Source organism: Hypomesus transpacificus, chromosome 11, assembly GCF_021917145.1.
Source record: "Hypomesus transpacificus isolate Combined female chromosome 11, fHypTra1, whole genome shotgun sequence".
Taxonomy (NCBI): domain Eukaryota; kingdom Metazoa; phylum Chordata; class Actinopteri; order Osmeriformes; family Osmeridae; genus Hypomesus; species Hypomesus transpacificus.
The window spans coordinates 7,346,978-7,371,176 of record NC_061070.1 but is presented as its reverse complement, the minus strand read 5'-3'; the positions used below and the strand labels follow the sequence as shown (position 1 = coordinate 7,371,176).

The 24,199-nt window shown below is 44.8% G+C and overlaps 1 protein-coding gene across 4 annotated transcripts in view; it reads right to left on the bottom strand.

The window, feature by feature from the left end:
- Nucleotides 1-23,138, bottom strand: part of unc5b (unc-5 netrin receptor B) — a 50,360-nt gene extending 27,222 nt beyond the window's left edge. Inside the window, exons 1-2 of one of the 4 annotated variants that reach the window (XM_047029935.1) lie at nt 22,702-23,138; nt 22,295-22,494 (exon numbers count right to left, since the gene is read on the bottom strand). In XM_047029935.1, coding sequence (XP_046885891.1) covers nt 22,295-22,382 — 88 coding nt within the window. In that variant the 5' untranslated portion in view covers nt 22,383-22,494; nt 22,702-23,138. Of the gene's footprint in view, nt 1-22,294 lie in introns of all 4 variants that reach the window. The other 3 variants (XM_047029936.1, XM_047029939.1, XM_047029938.1) reach the window with 3 other exon arrangements.
- Nucleotides 23,139-24,199: the final 1,061 nt, after the last annotated feature.

Genomic DNA, 24,199 nt, shown 5'->3' with positions numbered 1-24,199 from the left:
TAGGTAAAAAAACCACTGAGAATAAATGTCATCAACAGCTGCATCATGGGCACTGCACTATCTATCCATAATTCTAGAAATCTGTGTCACCAACATCATCGCAGGCACTGTGCCCTATCTATAATTCCAGGAATATATGTGTGTGTGCCACCAATTTTATCATGGGCACTATGCACTACAAGGAATATGTATTTGTGTATTTCACTGACATCTTAATCACCGACTGTGCACTAGTACCTATAAATAGTAAAACCAGAGAAACTACTAATTTGCAGTTGTCAAATTATTTTACAGAGCTGTATGTTCGCTACAAACTTCCACCTCTGCATTGCCCTACTGGAGAGAGAGAGATTAATATTTAAATATTGCAGTGTATTCACAAGGCTTTACACAGATTTGGCCTGTAGAATACTCAAGTGGCTGTGTGCAAAGAGTACACATGCTCATGAGGATTACATACTACATACACTTAAATCCACTTGGCATTTACACAAGAGCATATTCGTAAGATGTACATAAATCGTATATCCTATCCGAGAGCGTATAGCGTCATACTGAAGAGAACTTCGAGAGCGCTGCATTGACTGCGAGTGATCAAGACTAGTATATTATTGAGTTTAGCTAAAAGTTAGTCTCTTGGGCAGAGCAGAAGGGCCAGCAGTTAGATAACCAGTTGAAACTGGTCAAGGAGTAGCTAGCCAGTGAGTCATTTTCGGTTTCGGGGTACTCAGGATATTCTTTTGTTTGGCAGTAATTGGGGGCGTTGTAGAATTTGGTTTAAAAGCCGAAGTCGCCTGGAATCAGCTGAGAGCGTATAGCGTCATACTGAAGAGAACTTCGAGAGCGCTGCATTGACTGCGAGTGATCAAGACTAGTATATTATTGAGTTTAGCTAAAAGTTAGTCTCTTGGGCAGAGCAGAAGGGCCAGCAGTTAGATAACCAGTTGAAACTGGTCAAGGAGTAGCTAGCCAGTGAGTCATTTTCGGTTTCGGGGTACTCAGGATATTCTTTTGTTTGGCAGTAATTGGGGGCGTTGTAGAATTTGGTTTAAAAGCCGAAGTCGCCTGGAATCAGCTGAGAGCGTATAGCGTCATACTGAAGAGAACTTCGAGAGCGCTGCATTGACTGCGAGTGATCAAGACTAGTATATTATTGAGTTTAGCTAAAAGTTAGTCTCTTGGGCAGAGCAGAAGGGCCAGCAGTTAGATAACCAGTTGAAACTGGTCAAGGAGTAGCTAGCCAGTGAGTCATTTTCGGTTTCGGGGTACTCAGGATATTCTTTTGTTTGGCAGTAATTGGGGGCGTTGTAGAATTTGGTTTAAAAGCCGAAGTCGCCTGGAATCAGCTGAGAGCGTATAGCGTCATACTGAAGAGAACTTCGAGAGCGCTGCATTGACTGCGAGTGATCAAGACTAGTATATTATTGAGTTTAGCTAAAAGTTAGTCTCTTGGGCAGAGCAGAAGGGCCAGCAGTTAGATAACCAGTTGAAACTGGTCAAGGAGTAGCTAGCCAGTGAGTCATTTTCGGTTTCGGGGTACTCAGGATATTCTTTTGTTTGGCAGTAATTGGGGGCGTTGTAGAATTTGGTTTAAAAGCCGAAGTCGCCTGGAATCAGCTGAGAGCGTATAGCGTCATACTGAAGAGAACTTCGAGAGCGCTGCATTGACTGCGAGTGATCAAGACTAGTAGTATTGAGTTTAGCTAAAAGTTAGTCTCTTGGGCAGAGCAGAAGGGCCAGCAGTTAGATAACCAGTTGAAACTGGTCAAGGAGTAGCTAGCCAGTGAGTCATTTTCGGTTTCGGGGTACTCAGGATATTCTTTTGTTTGGCAGTAATTGGGGGCGTTGTAGAATTTGGTTTAAAAGCCGAAGTCGCCTGGAATCAGCTGAGAGCGTATAGCGTCATACTGAAGAGAACTTCGAGAGCGCTGCATTGACTGCGAGTGATCAAGACTAGTATATTATTGAGTTTAGCTAAAAGTTAGTCTCTTGGGCAGAGCAGAAGGGCCAGCAGTTAGATAACCAGTTGAAACTGGTCAAGGAGTAGCTAGCCAGTGAGTCATTTTCGGTTTCGGGGTACTCAGGATATTCTTTTGTTTGGCAGTAATTGGGGGCGTTGTAGAATTTGGTTTAAAAGCCGAAGTCGCCTGGAATCAGCTGAGAGCGTATAGCGTCATACTGAAGAGAACTTCGAGAGCGCTGCATTGACTGCGAGTGATCAAGACTAGTATATTATTGAGTTTAGCTAAAAGTTAGTCTCTTGGGCAGAGCAGAAGGGCCAGCAGTTAGATAACCAGTTGAAACTGGTCAAGGAGTAGCTAGCCAGTGAGTCATTTTCGGTTTCGGGGTACTCAGGATATTCTTTTGTTTGGCAGTAATTGGGGGCGTTGTAGAATTTGGTTTAAAAGCCGAAGTCGCCTGGAATCAGCTGAGAGCGTATAGCGTCATACTGAAGAGAACTTCGAGAGCGCTGCATTGACTGCGAGTGATCAAGACTAGTATATTATTGAGTTTAGCTAAAAGTTAGTCTCTTGGGCAGAGCAGAAGGGCCAGCAGTTAGATAACCAGTTGAAACTGGTCAAGGAGTAGCTAGCCAGTGAGTCATTTTCGGTTTCGGGGTACTCAGGATATTCTTTTGTTTGGCAGTAATTGGGGGCGTTGTAGAATTTGGTTTAAAAGCCGAAGTCGCCTGGAATCAGCTGAGAGCGTATAGCGTCATACTGAAGAGAACTTCGAGAGCGCTGCATTGACTGCGAGTGATCAAGACTAGTATATTATTGAGTTTAGCTAAAAGTTAGTCTCTTGGGCAGAGCAGAAGGGCCAGCAGTTAGATAACCAGTTGAAACTGGTCAAGGAGTAGCTAGCCAGTGAGTCATTTTCGGTTTCGGGGTACTCAGGATATTCTTTTGTTTGGCAGTAATTGGGGGCGTTGTAGAATTTGGTTTAAAAGCCGAAGTCGCCTGGAATCAGCTGAGAGCGTATAGCGTCATACTGAAGAGAACTTCGAGAGCGCTGCATTGACTGCGAGTGATCAAGACTAGTATATTATTGAGTTTAGCTAAAAGTTAGTCTCTTGGGCAGAGCAGAAGGGCCAGCAGTTAGATAACCAGTTGAAACTGGTCAAGGAGTAGCTAGCCAGTGAGTCATTTTCGGTTTCGGGGTACTCAGGATATTCTTTTGTTTGGCAGTAATTGGGGGCGTTGTAGAATTTGGTTTAAAAGCCGAAGTCGCCTGGAATCAGCTGAGAGCGTATAGCGTCATACTGAAGAGAACTTCGAGAGCGCTGCATTGACTGCGAGTGATCAAGACTAGTATATTATTGAGTTTAGCTAAAAGTTAGTCTCTTGGGCAGAGCAGAAGGGCCAGCAGTTAGATAACCAGTTGAAACTGGTCAAGGAGTAGCTAGCCAGTGAGTCATTTTCGGTTTCGGGGTACTCAGGATATTCTTTTGTTTGGCAGTAATTGGGGGCGTTGTAGAATTTGGTTTAAAAGCCGAAGTCGCCTGGAATCAGCTGAGAGCGTATAGCGTCATACTGAAGAGAACTTCGAGAGCGCTGCATTGACTGCGAGTGATCAAGACTAGTATATTATTGAGTTTAGCTAAAAGTTAGTCTCTTGGGCAGAGCAGAAGGGCCAGCAGTTAGATAACCAGTTGAAACTGGTCAAGGAGTAGCTAGCCAGTGAGTCATTTTCGGTTTCGGGGTACTCAGGATATTCTTTTGTTTGGCAGTAATTGGGGGCGTTGTAGAATTTGGTTTAAAAGCCGAAGTCGCCTGGAATCAGCTGAGAGCGTATAGCGTCATACTGAAGAGAACTTCGAGAGCGCTGCATTGACTGCGAGTGATCAAGACTAGTATATTATTGAGTTTAGCTAAAAGTTAGTCTCTTGGGCAGAGCAGAAGGGCCAGCAGTTAGATAACCAGTTGAAACTGGTCAAGGAGTAGCTAGCCAGTGAGTCATTTTCGGTTTCGGGGTACTCAGGATATTCTTTTGTTTGGCAGTAATTGGGGGCGTTGTAGAATTTGGTTTAAAAGCCGAAGTCGCCTGGAATCAGCTGAGAGCGTATAGCGTCATACTGAAGAGAACTTCGAGAGCGCTGCATTGACTGCGAGTGATCAAGACTAGTATATTATTGAGTTTAGCTAAAAGTTAGTCTCTTGGGCAGAGCAGAAGGGCCAGCAGTTAGATAACCAGTTGAAACTGGTCAAGGAGTAGCTAGCCAGTGAGTCATTTTCGGTTTCGGGGTACTCAGGATATTCTTTTGTTCGGCAGTAATTGGGGGCGTTGTAGAATTTGGTTTAAAAGCCGAAGTCGCCTGGAATCAGCTGAGAGCGTATAGCGTCATACTGAAGAGAACTTCGAGAGCGCTGCATTGACTGCGAGTGATCAAGACTAGTATATTATTGAGTTTAGCTAAAAGTTAGTCTCTTGGGCAGAGCAGAAGGGCCAGCAGTTAGATAACCAGTTGAAACTGGTCAAGGAGTAGCTAGCCAGTGAGTCATTTTCGGTTTCGGGGTACTCAGGATATTCTTTTGTTTGGCAGTAATTGGGGGCGTTGTAGAATTTGGTTTAAAAGCCGAAGTCGCCTGGAATCAGCTGAGAGCGTATAGCGTCATACTGAAGAGAACTTCGAGAGCGCTGCATTGACTGCGAGTGATCAAGACTAGTATATTATTGAGTTTAGCTAAAAGTTAGTCTCTTGGGCAGAGCAGAAGGGCCAGCAGTTAGATAACCAGTTGAAACTGGTCAAGGAGTAGCTAGCCAGTGAGTCATTTTCGGTTTCGGGGTACTCAGGATATTCTTTTGTTTGGCAGTAATTGGGGGCGTTGTAGAATTTGGTTTAAAAGCCGAAGTCGCCTGGAATCAGCTGAGAGCGTATAGCGTCATACTGAAGAGAACTTCGAGAGCGCTGCATTGACTGCGAGTGATCAAGACTAGTATATTATTGAGTTTAGCTAAAAGTTAGTCTCTTGGGCAGAGCAGAAGGGCCAGCAGTTAGATAACCAGTTGAAACTGGTCAAGGAGTAGCTAGCCAGTGAGTCATTTTCGGTTTCGGGGTACTCAGGATATTCTTTTGTTTGGCAGTAATTGGGGGCGTTGTAGAATTTGGTTTAAAAGCCGAAGTCGCCTGGAATCAGCTGAGAGCGTATAGCGTCATACTGAAGAGAACTTCGAGAGCGCTGCATTGACTGCGAGTGATCAAGACTAGTATATTATTGAGTTTAGCTAAAAGTTAGTCTCTTGGGCAGAGCAGAAGGGCCAGCAGTTAGATAACCAGTTGAAACTGGTCAAGGAGTAGCTAGCCAGTGAGTCATTTTCGGTTTCGGGGTACTCAGGATATTCTTTTGTTTGGCAGTAATTGGGGGCGTTGTATCTGCGCATTAGCATATTTAAGGCGGTTAGCATTACAGAGGCAGCCTCGTCTGCCAGCCTCGTCGCACGAAGACTCAGTCGAACAAAGACAAGGAGTCTACCTGCGGAGTCCACCGAGGAAGGCCAACGAGGCGGATCACCTCTTCTGATAAGCATCAACCTATTTATATTCATATTTAGATTATATTCTACCTAGAATTTATTCATAGCTAGCATGTGTTTCCTTAGCATTCCTGTTCATTACACTACCCGTAGACGTAGATATGTCACAAAGTATATTCGGTCAACTTCTAACCTTCACTACATATCCAGTTCTTCTCCACCTGCCCTGTCTCTTTCCTTAGGGCTCTGGAACTGCCAGTCTGCTGTGAACAAGGCAGACTTCATCCCGGCGTTTGCATCCCATGCTTCTCTTCATGCCCTTGCGCTGACTGAGACATGGATCCGCCCAGAGAACACTGCAACTCCAGCTGCTCTCTCCGTCAAACACTCCTTCACTCACTCACCCCGCTCAACCGGGCGGGGTGGTGGGACAGGGTTGCTTCTATCCCCTCATATTAAATACACATCCACACCACTCTCTGTTACTGCCAAATCATTTGAACACCATTATGTGATGCTAACTAATCCTATCAAAGCATGCTTAATTGTTCTTTATCGCCCACCAGGACCGCTTGCCGACTTTGTGGAGGAGCTGGACATGCTCCTCAGCGTCCTTCCGGATGATGGAACCCCCCTGATAGTCCTTGGGGACTTCAACATCCACCTCCAAGGAACGCAGGCTGTCGACTTCTTGTCTCTCCTGACCTCCTTCGAGCACCATCTCCAGCTGAACCTTGCCAAAACAGAACTTCTCATCATCCCGGCCAAACCCTCCATCTCCCATGACTTCTCAATCACCCTGGGATCTGCGACGGTGACCCCCTCATCCTCTGCCAGGAACCTTGGGGTGACCATGGACAACGAGCTCTCCCTCACGGCCCACATTGCTGCGGTCTCCCGGTCGTGTAGATTCACCCTCTACAACATCCGGAAGATCAGGAGATACCTGTCTGAGCACTCCACCCAGCTGCTTGTCCAAGCACTTGTCCTCTCCAAGTTGGACTACTGCAACTCGCTGCTCGCCGGTCTCCCATCATGCGCAACCCGCCCTCTTCAGAGAATTCAGAACGCAGCGGCCCGTCTGGTCTACAATCTACCCAGACGCTCCCACGTTACCCCGCTCCTCATCTCCCTCCACTGGCTACCCATAACGGCCCGCATCAGATTCAAGACCCTGGTACTGACCTTCCGAGCAGTGAATGGAACTGCGCCCGACTACATCAAGTCTCTCCTGCAGCCTTACACCCCCACCCGCCACCTACGGTCTTCTTCAGACAACCGCCTGGTGGTCCCACCTCTCAAGACCGCCCGGTCCCAGCACAAGCTCTTCTCCTGCCTGGCACCCCAGTGGTGGAATCAACTCCCCACCTCCATCAGAGACACGGACTGTCTCTCCACCTTCAAGAGAAGGCTCAAGACGCACTTGTTCCGGGAGTACAATGGTACTTAGGAATGGTTTGCTGAATCCAACGCTAGTTTCCTCAAGGTTCACAATGACTCTTGCTTAGACTGTTGCTCTTGTTGGTTAGTGGTAGCTGATTTAAACTGTTGTATTCTTCTTTTTTTTTAGTTAATCCTATTTTTATTGCTTTCCTACAGGTACACCTGCACTTAGAGATCAATGTTGTGTAATTTTAACTTGTTTAACTACATGCTCTTATGGTTTCTTCCCTTTAGCACTATTTTCTGGTTGTCCACAATATGTACTTCTTGTTTTTGACTACCCGCAATGCTGTGGGGCTATCTTGTTGTTATTATCAGTGACCTATGCACTTTGTGAAGCTCTCTCTTGGAAGTCGCTTTGGACAAAAGCGTCTGCTAAATGAATAAATGTAAATGTAAATCATTACAAGGCAACTGTGGCTGCCAGTTTTACATGTTCAGTATGTAGTCCATTGGAAATTCTGTCAGACTATCCATGCTTTATCCATCCAGACAAACCTCTCTTGGTTGGGGTCAGACCATGGGCCAGTCAGTTTCTAATCCGTAAATGATAGGTTTTGGTCCCCAAGTAGCTTGGTGCTAAACTATCAAGCTCCACCCCCTGTTTCCTCACACTCTCACACAACACTGGGAGAGTGCGGAGAGCAGAGGGCAGGGAGATATCCAGTGTAGGACATCATCAACCCACACCGGCCTCATTCGTAACCCTGTGACCCCTGGCCTCCAACCGAGTTCAGAGTAGGCTTTACCTTGAAGGCCTCAGTACCCTAACAAACTCAACACATACAAGGTAGAACTATTTGTAATGACACATTCATAAATAAGAAAATAAACCACAAAAATAAATCACAAAAGTTTGCTTTCTATGGGTTTCAACTCACTCATTTTATACAATGATGTGAAACGATGTTTCCTTCAAAGAAGATCAAGAGAAAAGAGAGGTTAAGATAAAGTAAAAAAGGTTATCAGAGGATAAATTAGTTCAAACCAACAGAGGAGAGGGTAATGATGGAAGAAAGGACAGAGAAAAGAGAAAAGAGAGATGGAAAGAAAGCCATAACAGCAGCAGGAAAAGTAATTTGGAGAGAGCCAGATACAGAGTGCTCTGTTAAAATGTTTCATATTACAAGGTGTGGAGATCAATAAGATCCATTTACTGGTAAAGCTTCATCTCATCACTTGTTGGCAGCTCTGGAGGGGTTGTGAGAGCTTGTGGGAGATGCAGTCCTTCTCTCCTCAGAGGACAGCAGAGTAATGAAATGTACACTACAGGCCCACCGGAGCCAGCACAAACAAGGGCTTGCACCCCTCCACCTCTCCACCCACCTAAATGAGCAATAACACTAAGCCTCACCTCGTCTTTGTCTCTATCTCTCTGCATCCTCTCATGATGGGCTCGTTTGTTTGGCTAAGCTGCATATTAGTGAGGTCCGTTAGGAACGAGAGGTGTAACGGGGCATAAGACCAAAATGTATCTCTCTATATTTCTCTCTTTCTCCCCCTCTCTCTCTTCCATTGACTGTGTGCCGGAGGGTAACATTGCAAAACATGGTCCTCTGTACTGCTCCCAGATGTCTCTCCATAATTTATCTTAATTGAGAAAAAACAAAAGAAGAGTGTTGAAAGGGTGTTCACTGGGGGAAGAGTATCATTTAAGGGAGAATGATTTGAGCAAGTGTGTGTGTGCAGGGCCGTGTCAAAATATATGCCCGGGCCCCCACCCGCCATAATCAGTGTGCTGATTTTTACAGTTGATAGAAGTCAGTCAAAATAATGTTGCCTACACAACTATGCCTGGCGCGGGTAGCCTGTATAGGTACCTGAGCCTTAGGAGTAAGTTTAACCGATCTACACCGGTTAAACATACATTCTGTGCATTTCAGAACGTATATCTCTAGGCTGTAGGCCTATCCAGTATTCCATAACTGAATGTTTATAGTTGAATGGTAACTCATGGAGTAATTAATTACGGAAATATCAGCCCATTGTCTGTTATTGGTTTTCACCTCAGGCAATATCAGATAACTAGCTGAGTTTCATAAAACATGAGAAGTGCTAGCTAACATGCGTGCCCGGCTGCCAGTACATCATGATAGCTAGTGTACTGTGGCGGCTCACCACTCAAATCTTTGCTGTTGTGAAAACATTTGTTCATAACAAATTCCCAGCACTGACTCTCTTTTCTTTGTCATTTCTTTTTCTTTTTTGTGCACCAGATTTATGTTGCAACAACATTTTCCTGCCACCCGTTGCAAAACGCAATCCACCTGTCACACTGAGTCGCACTGAACAAAACTGGGAATTGGGAATGTGCAGTTGGATTTATTAGAGCGGAGAGGAGGGGGCCCTGAGATTTATAACTGTTCCATTTTTTAAAAGTTTTATATTTTTGTCTTGTAGTCTGTATTTTTCTATTCTTTTGGTTTGAAATTTTGATTTGGTTCATATGTTATTTGATTGACAAATAATTCCTACAGACATATGAAAACCCACACAGTAATGGGCCCCCTCCAAGCTATGGGCCCCGCGAATAATATTCACCTTTCCCTGCATTAGCAACGGCCCTGTGTGTGTCTGCATATGTGAGCTTGACTGTATAGGGTCAAGGACAGCGTCATCCATGTCTGACCCATTACATGCATACAGTGCATACAATCATGCTCCGATCCTCAGATTATCTGTACACTCACTCACACACACACATGCAGGCAGTCGCATGCATAACACACACACATATAGTATATTACGAAATTATATCCCATGTCTATATGTATTTGGCCTACCGTCTTTGAGAGTAAATCTAGGACAGTGGTCAGCAGATTTAATCAATTCTCCAAACAAAGGAGCTCCATGGAATAAAAAAAATCCAACAGGACAATGGGCAATGGACATAGCAATAATAATAACACAAAATCTAATCTGAGTAGGGTCTAAAGAGATTAAGACAGTTTAATCCCCAGAATAAACAGAAAAGGGAGGGGAGGCTAGCTGGCTGGAATGGATGGAGGCTAGGGCGAGGAGCTTTTCTGTCTCAGTGTGTGTGTATATGTGCGTGTCAGCTGGAGGTCTGCTGTAAAGGTATATATATGTATGTGTATGTCTGTGTATATTTGTGCAGTAATGTGTGTGTTGGGTGTAGCTGTATCATGTAAAAGTTATAAATCGGTGCCATTCCCCCCTACCCACCACTACAACCGCAGGACACATTCCCAACTCAGAGCGGTGTGGTGGCAGAGTGGAGGCTGCGGCGTTCCTCTACGGGAACTTTCACCCCAACCTGTGTGGTCAGGAGATGTCAAGGGACAGGGGTCAAGGTGGACAAGGCCTGAGGTGAGCCAGGGGTCCATGGCTGCCTTTGTGCCGAGCTGCCCATCGTTCTGCATCTGCATGGCCAACAGAGCTGTGGCACTATTGAGGAGCCGAGGCTGAGAGCACTGTCAGACCTTGGCCTATTTTCTGACCACCACCATACGCTACCCCAGGACGCTCACTTCATCTCCTTTGACTGATATTCTGGAATGGGAGCAGGTTTACACAGGCTAGATAGATACACTGGCATATTCACACATACGTCAGGACACAAAAGAGGGTGTGGTAAACACGATGTGGATTGGTATACTCCTCAAGTATGTACATAGGCTACCCGGACCAGAAAATAGCTAGCTTTTTGTTGGTGTAGCTGGTTGAGCTGGTCAATCTTGTGAGTCAGAGGTCTTGTGAGGGGAAAGATTGGGAGGACTAATGTGCAACACAACTCCCCCGTTACACCTGCAACCTTTATAGAATCACCCCCGTCCCATAAACAACATGAACAAGTATATTATACAGTATGTAGCTAAATATGTACAGTGTTCACTAACACACACCGGGCCCTATTTTAACGATCTGAAACGCAAGTATCAAAACGCAAAGCGCAAGTAACTTTGTGGGCGGGACTCCGGCGCTGTTGCTATTATACTGGCGGGATAAATGACTATACGCCTGGCGCAAATCTAAAAGGGGTTGGTCTAAAGTAGCTACATAACTAATGTTGTCAGGGCCATAAAAGATAGAGAAGTGACATTGTATGGGAAAGGCAGAGCAGTTTTCTCATTGCACTAAATTGCCCACTCAGGCTGCTCATTCAAATTCTTATTCTTATTTTTATGTATATTTTATTTTTTAAATTGTTATATTTTTAAATTGTTTAGTTCTTAGAATTAGTTTAACTATTGTACTTTACTTTAAGACCCGTATATGTTTATTGTTTGCACCTTCCTGCCACTCAAAATTCCGTGTTTGTGTAACGTAGGCTACATGGCGAATAAACCGAATTCTGATTCTGATGCTGATGGGCATGGGAGAAGAAACCCACCCAAATTAGCTTTGGTTAAACAGGCGTGGGAAGAAATTGCCACAGTTGTTACAAATCCAGTTCACATACATAGAGATTTCTCATTAAAATCTTTTTAAATCATTGACATGAAAGAAATGCAACATAGCTAGCCACTACGAGTAGTCCCACAATGAGCTTTCCTCAGAACGCGCTGTTTCTTTGTCTGTAGCTTTAAATGCTAAATGAGGAGGAGAGAGGTGGCACCATGCGCTAATGTTTACAGTGGATGTATCGCAATGGCTCGTAGACCGGTTGCTGTAAGATGCCTGGAATTTGCCCATTCTCATCTGATAACCCTGGTTTGCAGAGCTGCACACTCAGTCATTTCAATGTGGGGAAAGGCGGATATCGTGCCCGCCATAACACCAACAGCAGAACGTTATCCACATAACAACGAAGCGTACAACACTGCGTTACAGAATGTGTATTCACACACATACTTGATGCTATCTACCTTAACATTAGCGACAGTACCTCAGCTGATAGCTGCAGAGCTAATGTTATGGCCAGATTCTAAGGGTAGCAAGCTAGGTAACCATGTAGTAAGCAACAAAATGATATAGCGTTAGTTGACTTACTTGTCTGAGGTTTGTAGCTGGACCAAGGAGTATTGATCCAGAATTTAATTTCAGACGGTCAGCAAGGCCAACTTTGTATTGGCTCATTGGAAACAGTGGTGTCTGAAATGTTTGGCGCAGACAAGCAAAACTTTGAGAGGTTGTGTCGGCGCATTTCCAGTGAAAATTAAATTAAGATAGGCTACTGGTTGTGCAGAGGCTCTTTGTGACGTCACAAGGAGCAGATTTTCAAACAGAGCGTTTGAGCCTTCATTTTCTCAAAGGCGGAGAAGAACACCCAGGGCTTGGTTTACACCTATCGAAAATTCTAGCCACTGGGGGACCAAAGGCAGGCTAGGGGAACTCATATTAATGTTAAATGACCTCCTAAAGTGAAGTTTTCATGTCATGTTACTTTTAAAATAGCATCTGAATAACGCAACATTGACTTTACACTACGTCTTTCCTGGTCAGTGGCAGAATTGTTTTTCTGAAACTGCAAAATAGCACCAGGGAACGTTTGCACCGGAACACGCCTCCTTTTTTCGCTGAACCGCCCCCGGGAGCGCAAAGTAATTCCGTAATTTACCGACGTGGGTCTGTGGAGGGAAAAGTCCACTTTGCGTCGAGTGCAAACTAGGAATGATACTTGCGTCGTTGACAAAGTCAATTGCGCTGGGTGGAAGATAGGGCCCTAAGTCAACATGAGCGGTAAGTCATAAAAATAGTTCCTCCACAATCATCAGTGAATATCACTACTGGGTAAGACGGAAACAATGGTTTGTTACAACTCTGTTGTTAAAGCCAAAGACAGACTGCATACTGGCTGGGGTGCTGGAGAGATGCCATGCATACATTAACATCAGAGCAAATAAATAGACTGGGGACAGTGGTTATTAGGCATCCATAAGTACAAGGTAAAGACAGGGGTTGACAGCCATATCAAAAAGGCCTAAATCCAGGCCAGTCCAGGGTACTTTAGGAAGGATTTTTGTTGGATGAGATCAGTGCCCTCGTGCTGAATGTCTTTGTGCGATTATACGCAAGAAAGAGGTCACTACTCCTCCATTCCTCACCTCACAGTGTGAGATGAAAGACATGTGAGACAGAGGGCCCTATCCTGCACCCAGCGCAACTGACTTTTGTACAACGCATGTATCATTCCTATTTCGCACAGCGGACTTATCCCTTCACTGACGCACGTCGGTAAATTTGTTTCAGAAAACAATTCCGCGACAGACCAGGAAAAACGTAGTCTAAAGTCAGTGGCGCGTTATTTAGATCCTATTTTAAGCGAGGCCAAGGCCTTCTTCCTGCGAAGCGTTACATTGTTTTGATTCATTGTATGGCTGTGTTACATTTCTTTCATGTCAATGATTAATAAAGATTTTCATGAGAAATCTCACGTATGTGAACTTGATTTGTAACAATTGTGGCAATTTCCTCCCACGCCTGTTTAACCGAAGCTAATTTGGGTGGGTTTATTCTCCCATCCACCGCATACAATGTCACTTCTCTATCTTTTACGGCCCTGATGAGAACGTCGGTCTCCTCCGCTGTGCATTATAATAGCAATCAGCCATGGAACAAGCGCGCCTGCTCTTAAAGGGAATGTGAGATGACGCTCTGATTGGTTAATTGCACGTCACACCCAAACCACACCTATGAGTAATGTAGCTATTTCAGACCAATCCATTTTAGATTTGCGTTGGGCGCAGGAGTCATTTATCCCGCCTGTATAATAGCAACAGCGCCGGAGTCCCGCCAACAAAGTTACTTGCATTTTGCGTTTGATACTTGCGTTTCAGATTGTTAAAATAGGGTCCAGAGTCATGTAATCAAAATTGCTCAGCACACACAGATGGAGAGAGAAAGATGGTGAAGGAGGGGGAGCAAGAGCAGAAGAGGGAGCTGTAGTAATAAAGTTTGTCTATTGACTACTTCCACGTCTTTGTTGTTTTAGTCTCTCTCTACCCATCCCTCTCTCGGTCTTCCACTTTCCCTCTCTCCCCCCCTCACCCCCTTTCAATCACTGAGTGTCTCCAGTCGATTCTGGGTTCATTATTCTGCGGTTGTGTGTGTCTGGCAGTGCCTCCCGGACAGATGTGTAAATTGTTGTGCTAATGCTAAGCCCACTGTTGAGTGCTTTAAAGGGAGGGAGATTTACTCACTCTTTACCACTGTATAACTGTCACTCACTCACTCATGCTCGCATGGGCACAAAGACAAGAGGGCCGTAAACGACAAGATGTTCACATACACACTTGACGCCATGTGCACGCACCCGCACACACACACAGGCACTGACAGGAAGAAGCGTGGGTGGTGAACACAAACGCATATGTTCTATTTACTTCCGTCAGTCACACTCTACAAGCTAAATCGAACAAAGGGCTCCCTCCACATAAAGGACCATTGAGCAGTGGGGCGTCCAGCCTACAATTTGGCTCCTCTGTACTCCTGTTCAACTCCCAGCCACAAGGAGGTTGACGTTTTCATTACAGACTTTCTTTTTAATCCAAACTGAAATTGTTTTTTTGGGGGGGGTAGAGAAGCACTGAGCTACAAAAAAAACAACGAAGAAACATCTATTTACTTACAGTCTATATCTATTTTATCACTGAAAGAATGGAGAATGGAGATGGTGGGTCACACACACACACGGGCACACTTCCCTCTTTCACGACTGCCTGAGTATATCCTGGCTCCATCTGAGTTGCATGCTGAGATGTACAGTATTTGTGGGTGAATTCTCCTTTAGCACTCTCTTGAGGAGGAAATGGGCCTTTAAGGACCTCCTGATGACCCATCTGTTCCCAGGCTGCTACTTTGTCTGTCTGTCCGTCTGTCCACACATCAGTCTATCCTGCCTGTCTGTCTGTCCGTCTGTTTTTTAACTGATCAGTCTGTCTGTCAGTCAGTCTCTCCATAGATTGTTCTGTCACATACATGTCTGTGCAGGGCAACAGTGAGTTGATCTCTAGGGTGGTGAAGAGAAAGGGGCCAGGACAGCGTAGTACTCTGAGGGTTGAAGCTACACACATTGCATTTTGTGTGTGCGCACTCTAGTTGATGATCTTCTGTAACTGCACTTATCCATCCCATCCATCCCCCTGTCCACCAGCCTGCCCCAGGGCTATAAAATATAAAACTACAATTCACTGTCAAGATTCATTGTCTCAGTTATAGTCCCAATGCAATCATTTTTGTGTGCCACACACATGCACACATAGCGTTTGCCACATATTCACCTCAATGCAGTTTGACAGAGTTATGTCACAAATTTGAAAAAAACTGCAGCCCCAGTTTAATATTAACATGACAAGCAGAAACTCTGTGCTCACATCCTCTCACCAATCTTTAAACATTGTTGTGGTTTTCACCAGTGTTTGACGGCCTCTCTCTACCCCCTCTCCACCGGCACCACCACCACCGTCTGTGCTCGCTGGTGACAAGAGGATTGAAATGGGAGAGCAGGAGGTTATGTGCGGCAGGGCATCTATGGTTTCAGAGTGGAGACACACAGAGTTAATGAAGCCTCACCAGTCAGCATGTCTGTCCATCTGCTTTCATAATCCCCCATAAACACCAGATTCCCAATGCTTCTAAATGTACGTGCGCAAACACACACACACACACACAGGCACAAACACACAGAAACAAACACACACACACAACACCACCATGATGAAGGAGATCCCATTCTCGTGGGAAAAATAAGCAGTGGGCAGTAGTCTTATTTTTATAAAGGGGAGGGGCTCATCTGACCTCCCCAACTAATCGGGGAGGACTGGAAGAGTTGAGGGTGAGGTCTACTGTACAGCCCATCTGCTTAGTGGCAGGTAAGAGGCTTGGGAAGTGGCAGAAAACACACACTCATAACCACATGCTCACATACACATTATAAACCTCACACACACTGCCTGATACAAATACCATGAAAAGGCTCACATGACGTGACATGATGGGCTCGTCCAGTGTCCTGTTTTAAAATACACCAGGCCAGAGTTAGTCCAGGTACACTCTTTTCCGAGGAGAGGTAGTGAGTTTAAATTAGACTAAGGGGAGGGAGAGAGAGCAGAGAGAGAGAGAGAGAGAGAGAGAGAGAGAGAGAGAGAGAGAGAGAGAGAGAGAGAGAGAGAGAGAGAGAGAGAGAGAGAGAGAGAGAGAGAGAGAGAGAGAGAGAGAGAGAGAGAGAGAGAGAGAGAGAGAGGCAGACTGCTTATTGAGACAGAGAGTATGCCCTGCCCTGACCTACACACAGGAGACACACTAATACACAAGCTTTCTGCTCCTCTGCTCACAACACTTGACACACATACACACACACACACGCATCTGTACATCCCTCCAAAGAGGCTGTTAGCCTCAGATTAAGACAAGCAGTCAAGGCAAGAACAGAATCTTAACCCCGTTGAGAGACTTGCAGGCAAAGCCTCAGAAAGAGATGCCAGAATAGAGTTGGAGGGAAGGGTGGAGGGATAGAGGGAGAGATGGATGAGACCAAATCTCATCCTTTTATTTCACACTCTGGAATGTTTATGACCCAAGAGCTTTTATGGGAATTATTTCTCTTTGTGTATGTGTATATTTGTTTGTGTGGCTGTGTATTGGTGTGTGTGTGTTTATGGACATAAGTCTGACCTCTGTAGTCCATGTGTGGGGCAGTAAAGGAGCATTACTGTGTCTTCTCTGACCTTTTCTGGAGTGGCAAATCACATCTCTGATCTCTGCTGGAGTGGTCAAGCTCAGCTCCATTACTTAGATTAATGTATGCACTACTGAGCCAAACACTACACAATCTGATTCTTTACAACACCCAAACACGTAGATTCACATCACTAATAGTCCCCCCCACACACTCACATTTGCACACCCACAATGTGTTAATCATATAGAAAATACAAAGAGACGTCAAGCTGTGTTAAAAACTGTTTAGTGTAGACGCCATATTATGAGGGTTGAGCTTCTTTTTTCTGCTTGTACGTTTACTTGTTTTGATTTTCTTTTAGATTTTGTAAAATATCACAATGGTAGGTCATTCCTGCTGCATTAAACCATTGTTGTTAATGGTGTTTAATTTATCCAAATATTGTTTTCCCTTCTCCATATAATTCTGGCATTAACACAAAAGGAAAGGGTTACAAGATGGGTTACAAGACGGTGGCTGCATGCAACGCAACGTGACGTAGCTTCGCATTCTCTATAATCTCCCACCCCAGACTCACACACTCACAAACTGTGCCAGGTAAAAACCAGTTCTTGAGTTAACAACAATAAAAATGGAGAGAGACTTCTCTTAGGGTCAATTAGATTTGTAACATGGGGACACGAAAACTTTAAAAGTCCTACTGCCTTAGCTAGCATGTAATTAAAAAGGGATGTGAACCAAAACTAACATGTGCATCATCTCAGTCTCCCCCACCATTACAAAGACACATAGATGTAATCGCCTCAATCCAGGCCTCTCCATGGAGGTCTTTCAGCCCTTCCCCTACTTTTGACACACCAGCTGCTCTGTGTGTGTGCGCAAAACTAAGCCCCCTTCCCACTTCATCCTTGCTCAGGCCCCCAGCGGCCCCCAGAGCCAGCACATACAGAGGTACAACAAAAGGCAACTACCTCCCCAAAAACACCCCCTACACTCCAACCCCTTCCCCACTCCCTGGGGCAGATGGGGCCCTAATAAGCGAAACACTCACAGAAATAGGATTCTCCACACTGACTTCTAAAGAGGAATTCCCCAACTCTGACCGAGGGCTGGCTAAGAATGGAGGATGTAGGGAGACGGGATGAAGGAGAGACAGGATGGAGGGAGAGAGGATGAAGGAGAGCAGGGCGATTTGAAATGATGACAGAGGGTGGTATTTGTAAAATGGGGGGGGGGGGGGGGGGGGGGGGGGGTGTAACCGATGAGATGAGAAACAGATATAAAAGGAGAGTGAGTTTGCAGAAATAATACATTTGGCTTTATGAAACTATGCTATGATTAAATTCAGAGAAAATAAACTGACACACAAATGTGTGTAGAAATATCTCCACCAATCCTCTCAAGTGCACCCTCTTAAAGAATACTCAATCCCTGAAAACATACTGTTTCCCTTCAAAACATCGCACATATATTTATCAAGTATGTTTTCTGTAGGTATCAAACAAACACACACAGAAACACCCCAACACAAGCACAAATGCGCAGATTGGCCAAGCTTTAATCTCTGTCCATGGACTGAACTGCCTTTTGAAGACAAAAAGCCTTTGCTAAGAAGATTCTACATGGCCTCAAAACCTCCTCTCTGTGACTAGGACACACAGGGAGCACGGACTGCCACATCACAAGTGACGTGCAATGGCTTCTGATCTAACACCCTTGTTTAATAATAGTTAATGTATCAGAGAGAAAAGGTGGGGAGGTCATGGTTTTTTAGGCTTCGTATCACCCATTATGGAAGATCCTGAATGCTCCCCTCCCCCACTCCATGATAAGTTATTTAATGACATTCCTCCACTCTCTGTGGTGGTCCTTTGTCTAGCCTGGAACTTAGGGAACTCTTTCACACCTGAATAACACTTCACCTCAGCATGAAATGGATCATGCAGCTCATTTCCACAGGACTGGCCTTTTGATCTGAAATGTCAGTGCCCATGCCTTTGCATATAAAGGGGAGACTTTACTAATAGGATGCACGAAGACAGACAAGGCCAGGTAAGGTGCGATTTTAAAACAGGTTATGCCAACAAGACACAGGCACACATAAACACTCACACCCACGCAGTCGCGTTTTATTTAGTAGTGCTTTAATGTGCTGTGGTCCCCCCTCACCCCACACAAAGAGGCAGAAAAAGCCCTCTGGAGTTCTCTGCATTCAGATCCATCACAATGGACCCCCACCGAGGTATTCATCCTGCTTCCCTGTCTGCCCCACCCACCTACCCCTGGGGGGGGGGGGGGGGGGGGGGGGGGCAGGACAGAGGGGCAGGGACAACCCAACTCCCATCTGCCACTTCCCCAACTTTACCTCCCTTCCTTCACTTCTCCATCAACCCCCATCCCCTCCAACCCCAGCTGATTCCTCTCTTCTAATTCTTGGTTCCACACCACTCTTTCCCTGCTATTCCCGTATTGACTACCCCTTCTTACTCTCCCTCTCACTGCTGTTTGGAGCAGATTTATGGGGAGGTCTAACATGTGCAATATTGGCAAAGCATTAAACATGTCTCGTCTTACTAATACTGAGAGCTCTTGCCACCCATAAGAGCCTTAATAAAACATCTCCCCAGTGGACGCCTCTTTCCATCCCTCACTCTCCTCCTCCTGCTCCTCTTCACTTTCTCCTTCACTTTCTCCTCCACTGTTTCTTTTGCTCTCATAGTTTTTGCTCTCCGTCTCCTCGTCCTTCTCCTGTTCTCTATTCCTCTCCCCATGTATGTGTGTCGTTCCCAGGCCGGTGCCAGGTATTTAATGACGCTTGAATGCCACCGTTCTGGACTTTTCTCCCTTTGTCTTTTCTAATACAGAATATTTAAAAGCCAGGCCCTCAGATCCATCCATCTCAATATGCCACCCTCTTCCATCTCTCCGTCTCTCTCCCTCTACCCTCCTTTCCTATCCACCTCAGATGGATCGCATTGCCCTGTCTGACCTTCTCCTTTTTTGCCTCCTCCTCCTTGTTCAGATTTAAACATGGCGGTTCCCAGCGGTTCACTCTAATGGGAACAGTTTCAAAAATGGTCCTGTTCTACATGTATGCTAAGGATCTAATAACATCCCACCTCCACTCCTTCCTGCCCACAAGCTGCCTACATCATGCTGAACACCCTCCCCCCATACACACACACACACACACACAAACCTCAATCCCACCTCCCTCCCTGACCCCCACCGTCAACCCTGTCAGATGCCTTGTCAGGGATCTGAGCATCATAAACACATTTAAAATATTAACAACAACCACTTTGCTGTGATGAATAATACAGCAGTGAGGCTGTTGGCTGGCCGGTGATCCCCCTCTGCCGCCCGCCGCCCGTTAAACTAATGCACTGATCTGGAGCTGGTGGTGGGAGGAGCCTGCTGGGACAGGAGCACAGTCGACAGCCTGAGGAGAGCTCTGTCTATGTCTCTGTTTACACAACAACCGTAACAGCAAATGTTCTAATGATCTTACAGCATTACCTCTCCTATTGTGTCCTTACTATTTCTCTGAGTAAAAATAAGTCTTAATGCGGGATAGACAACAGTGTTGTTCTATACTCTCCCCCTTGAGAGTTTAAAGATAAACAACAGTCTGACATCCTGTTTATTCACACTTTTAGGTCGTCTGAGAGTGCTTGAGACCACTACTGTCTCCTAGTATTGTGTAAGACAAGCACGTTTCTACAATTAACACAATGAGACAGCAAGTCTTGGATGAGTGTCGCCATTCAGGCACTACTATCTGGGGAGTGGCTGACATGTTCCGCCCCCTAACTCTTAACACTCTCCTTTACTGCCAGCCCTCTTCGCTCCTCCACCCCCTACTTGACCTCCTGTGCCTCACCCCCAATCCCTAGCTCTTCCCCTACACCATGTCCATCACCATCCAACTTCACCTAATCCCCTCTCCATTCCCTTTAATAAAGTATGCAAACTCCTGCCTTTTTTATTAACTCATGTCAACAGCACATACACATGCGTGTGCACACACACACTCAGATCCCCATCTAGGCCAGCGGAGTAGTCGCTCCACACGGGTATTCCTGGCAGTGGAGTTAATTAATGTGTATGTCAACACAGACAGAAGAGCAGCACAGCGGAAATGTGAGCTCAGCACATCCACAATACAGACTGAGAAAGGAGAGGAATGGGGTGAGGAAGAATAAAGGAAAAGGAACATGATGAGAGAAGATAAATGCAGTCTGTCAGTACCATCATGCTCCATGCACTCCCTAAATAGGTCTATGCTTCCTCACCTCCTCTGTCTCTTCAGTTCTCTCCTTCCCTCTGTTTCTCTTCTCTCTTAGAAAAACTTTTTTATTGGGACACACAGAGGCCCTCATTGTGCCCTCTGCCCCTGCCCCTCCTCTCTACTCTACTCTGCTCCTCCACTCACAAGGCAGAAATCCACTGCAGTCAATCAGCTGTTTATTTTAATATTTTTCATTTCTCATGCAAGGATTCTGAACAGACCTTGGTTTAATAAATATAAGCAGCTTTTCTCCTTTGTCCATCCAGTAACAACACAGGGAGATTTGGGGGTGGGGGGTGGGACAGGGCTGGAAAGGACAGCGTCCAGGGACTTAGTGGACACTTTAACAACATTTTTCCTGACCTGGTCGGAGGGCGACCATGGTAAAGTTACCATGGTATATAAGGCATCACCATAGTAACACATCACTTGTATCCTTTACCGTTGAGCAGGTGAAGTTCTAGCCAGACCAATGCATGCAATATTTGTTTCTTTTTTTCTGCATAATCCACAATTCCACTAAACCTTGTAATATTTTTGCATCTTTACAGAGATTTCGAGATAGACAGAGCAAGAGAAGAGATAGGTTGAAGGGGGGGGGGGGGGGGGGGGTCCTTGTCACTGGTCTATATTTGATAGCAAGACCAATAAATGCATTATGAGTACAGGCATCCTGAATCCTGAATTGTGTCATTATAAAAGGCTGACAGTATTTCAGCCTTTACATTCGCAACTTTAATTAACATTAAGTGCCGCACATTTCCAACAGACGTCACATTTCTTAGAAATATTTCAAACCCAACCCTATGTGGCCCTAAAAGTTGGGGAGAAAACGTATCTCTAAATTTTGACCAAATGAAAAGTGGATTTAACCCCATAAACAAAAAGCGGACTAGAGTTTGTAAAAACGCATACCGTGATTATCTATTTGCATGTAGTCACCAGGGATAAACAACACAAGTAAGGCTGCTCAAAACACGAAACGGGAGTCTAAAACAGGTGTCACAAAATGTAGAATAACTTTAAAGCGCTAGCACAGCAGCGCTTTCCCTCGGGTTCTGTGCGGCGTGTCTTGCTCTGCTTTCCTCCCTTTTACTTTTTCGCGATGCGGATCTTTTTATTCTCTTTTTAAGAGGCCAAGGCACTGAACAAAACTATAATTACTACCCGCACACCGGGGGTTCGGCTTGTTCCGTTCCTTCTTGAACTGGACTGTGAACACAGTAACTTGTTTTGGAACAGTGGAGGGTGTGTGGTGATCGAGAAATCCTGTATTTCTCTCTTCCTATGAATTTTAATCCGAATGCATGAATGTAGCTGCATGGATGTAACATAGAAATCTGCTGCAAACTATTTTAAACCACAACGGTCTTGAAATATTGTTACCAAGGCCACAGGTTGGGCTGTTCGGCTGTTTTCTAGTTTAAACCATTGTGCCAAACCAATACATTGTGTTTATAATGTGGCGCTCGTACTAACATGATGTAGTTTTACAAACTTACCAGAATCGGCCAAGAGATATCCACTTAAGAGAAATAGAAATAGTAGAGGACCACGACCCAGGTCGCGATGCATCTGAGCTGAGAGCATCTTTTTCAAGTTACGCTGCTACGAACTGTCCCAGGTACTCTCGATGCTGTCGATGTCGCCCTTCCAACTTGTCTTTAAAAGTTAGAATAATTTCTCAGTGAGAGAAATTGGTCTAAAAACATGGAAAAGTCCAATAAAGGGTCTGGTAGCCTAAATGTAAAAATGACTACCAAAACATAGAACACGAGATTAGTAGTATGGCCAAAAGACAAAACTAACACGTTTATTATGCTTGATAAATTATTTCATAAATTACACAAAACAACGTGTAGCCTTGTTATAAGGTTCCTGATAAAACAAAAACGGTCAAAAAACCCACCAACTTCTGCGTTATTCCCGTTTGTATGACCCTGGTCCAATAAACCCCATCAAAGCGGAGCCAGTCACGGGAAAGTTTGTGGTATCAATGCTTCATATTTTGGAAAATTAGTTGCAAATTAATTACAAGATAATCACGTAGACTGTGTAGACTGCTGTCTAAGCGACTGAAACTTCCCCTACGACCATAAGAAGTAGCCTTCCGAGGCACTACTGCCTTCCAACACGGCAAACGGTTGCTCCAAGCTTCCCGTTCCGCGCGGTCTGTCCTCTCAGCTCCGAGATTGTGCAAGGTGTAAACATGAGCACGGGGATGAACACCGCGCTATAATGCCTTCTACCAGACTACCATTCCCCGCCTGGCCAATCATAGACCATCACCCCCTAGAACGAACGATGAAATCGGAAGGGAACGGAGAGAGGGGGAGGTGGGGTGGTGGAAAACTTGAAAAAGATTGTGGAAAGATGGAAAACCTGGAACAGCAAACAATGTAATGGATTTGCGTTATTAGAGATTGACACTCCCATCTGTTATCAAGTAGGGAGGTAACCTGCTTTTCCATTGAAGATTCAGTTGAGCAGTTTGTCGCCATTGGTACCTCCTGCAGAATTCCACTTGTAAAGGCTTCATTTGTAGTATACAATAGTATACACTGATATCATTTATAATTCTGCTTTCATAATCACATTTTGAAACTTGTATTAAAAATGTCAGCAAGATGGATTACCGTGTTTGGAATTAAATAAGCCCAGGTATAGAATGGCATACTTTTCACCTCTAAAATAACCAACCCAAGTTGGATATGAGGGTGAGTCGTTTCAAATCTTATGACTACCACTAATTGCCACAAGAGAGCACCATTTCAGAGATGTGTTTGAGTTGATGGAAAAACGTAATTTGACACAACTGCCAGACTTTTCAAACAGTTTTCAAGGAGATCTTCCTAGATGGTTATGTGTAACTGCTTTTAGGTAATAATATGTATTAATCTGATCTAAGGTAGAATCCTATTGACAAAAAGAAAAATCATGCAGAACTGTCTGTACTGTAGATGGGCTGTCACTGTTAACTAGTTGATGATTCTGGATGGGTGTGTGCCATGATTGTGTTGATGGACAGTATGTATAAACTGTATGATGTGTTTAATGCCTGTGTCAAACATTTATCTAGAGCATTCTGGGCATGTGTACACAGAGCTAGGCCCTCCCTGAGCTGTAAAAATATCAGACAACAGAACAGCATTCCCTGGTTGAAATCCTACTTCAAAGTTCATAATCCGTTTGGACAAGTGATAACTCCCAGTTTCCAGCCTCACAATGACAATTATCTTGCCGCCTCCTGGAGCACACAATATGATGGGGATTATTAATTCCTTCTCAAATATTTTCATTATGAGGATGATGCCAACCTTCCCAAAGAAAAATATTTTTTCTTTTTGCATGCCTGTGCATGTTCGCAGTGATCTGTGTATATGTGTATGCGTCTGAGTTTGTTTGTG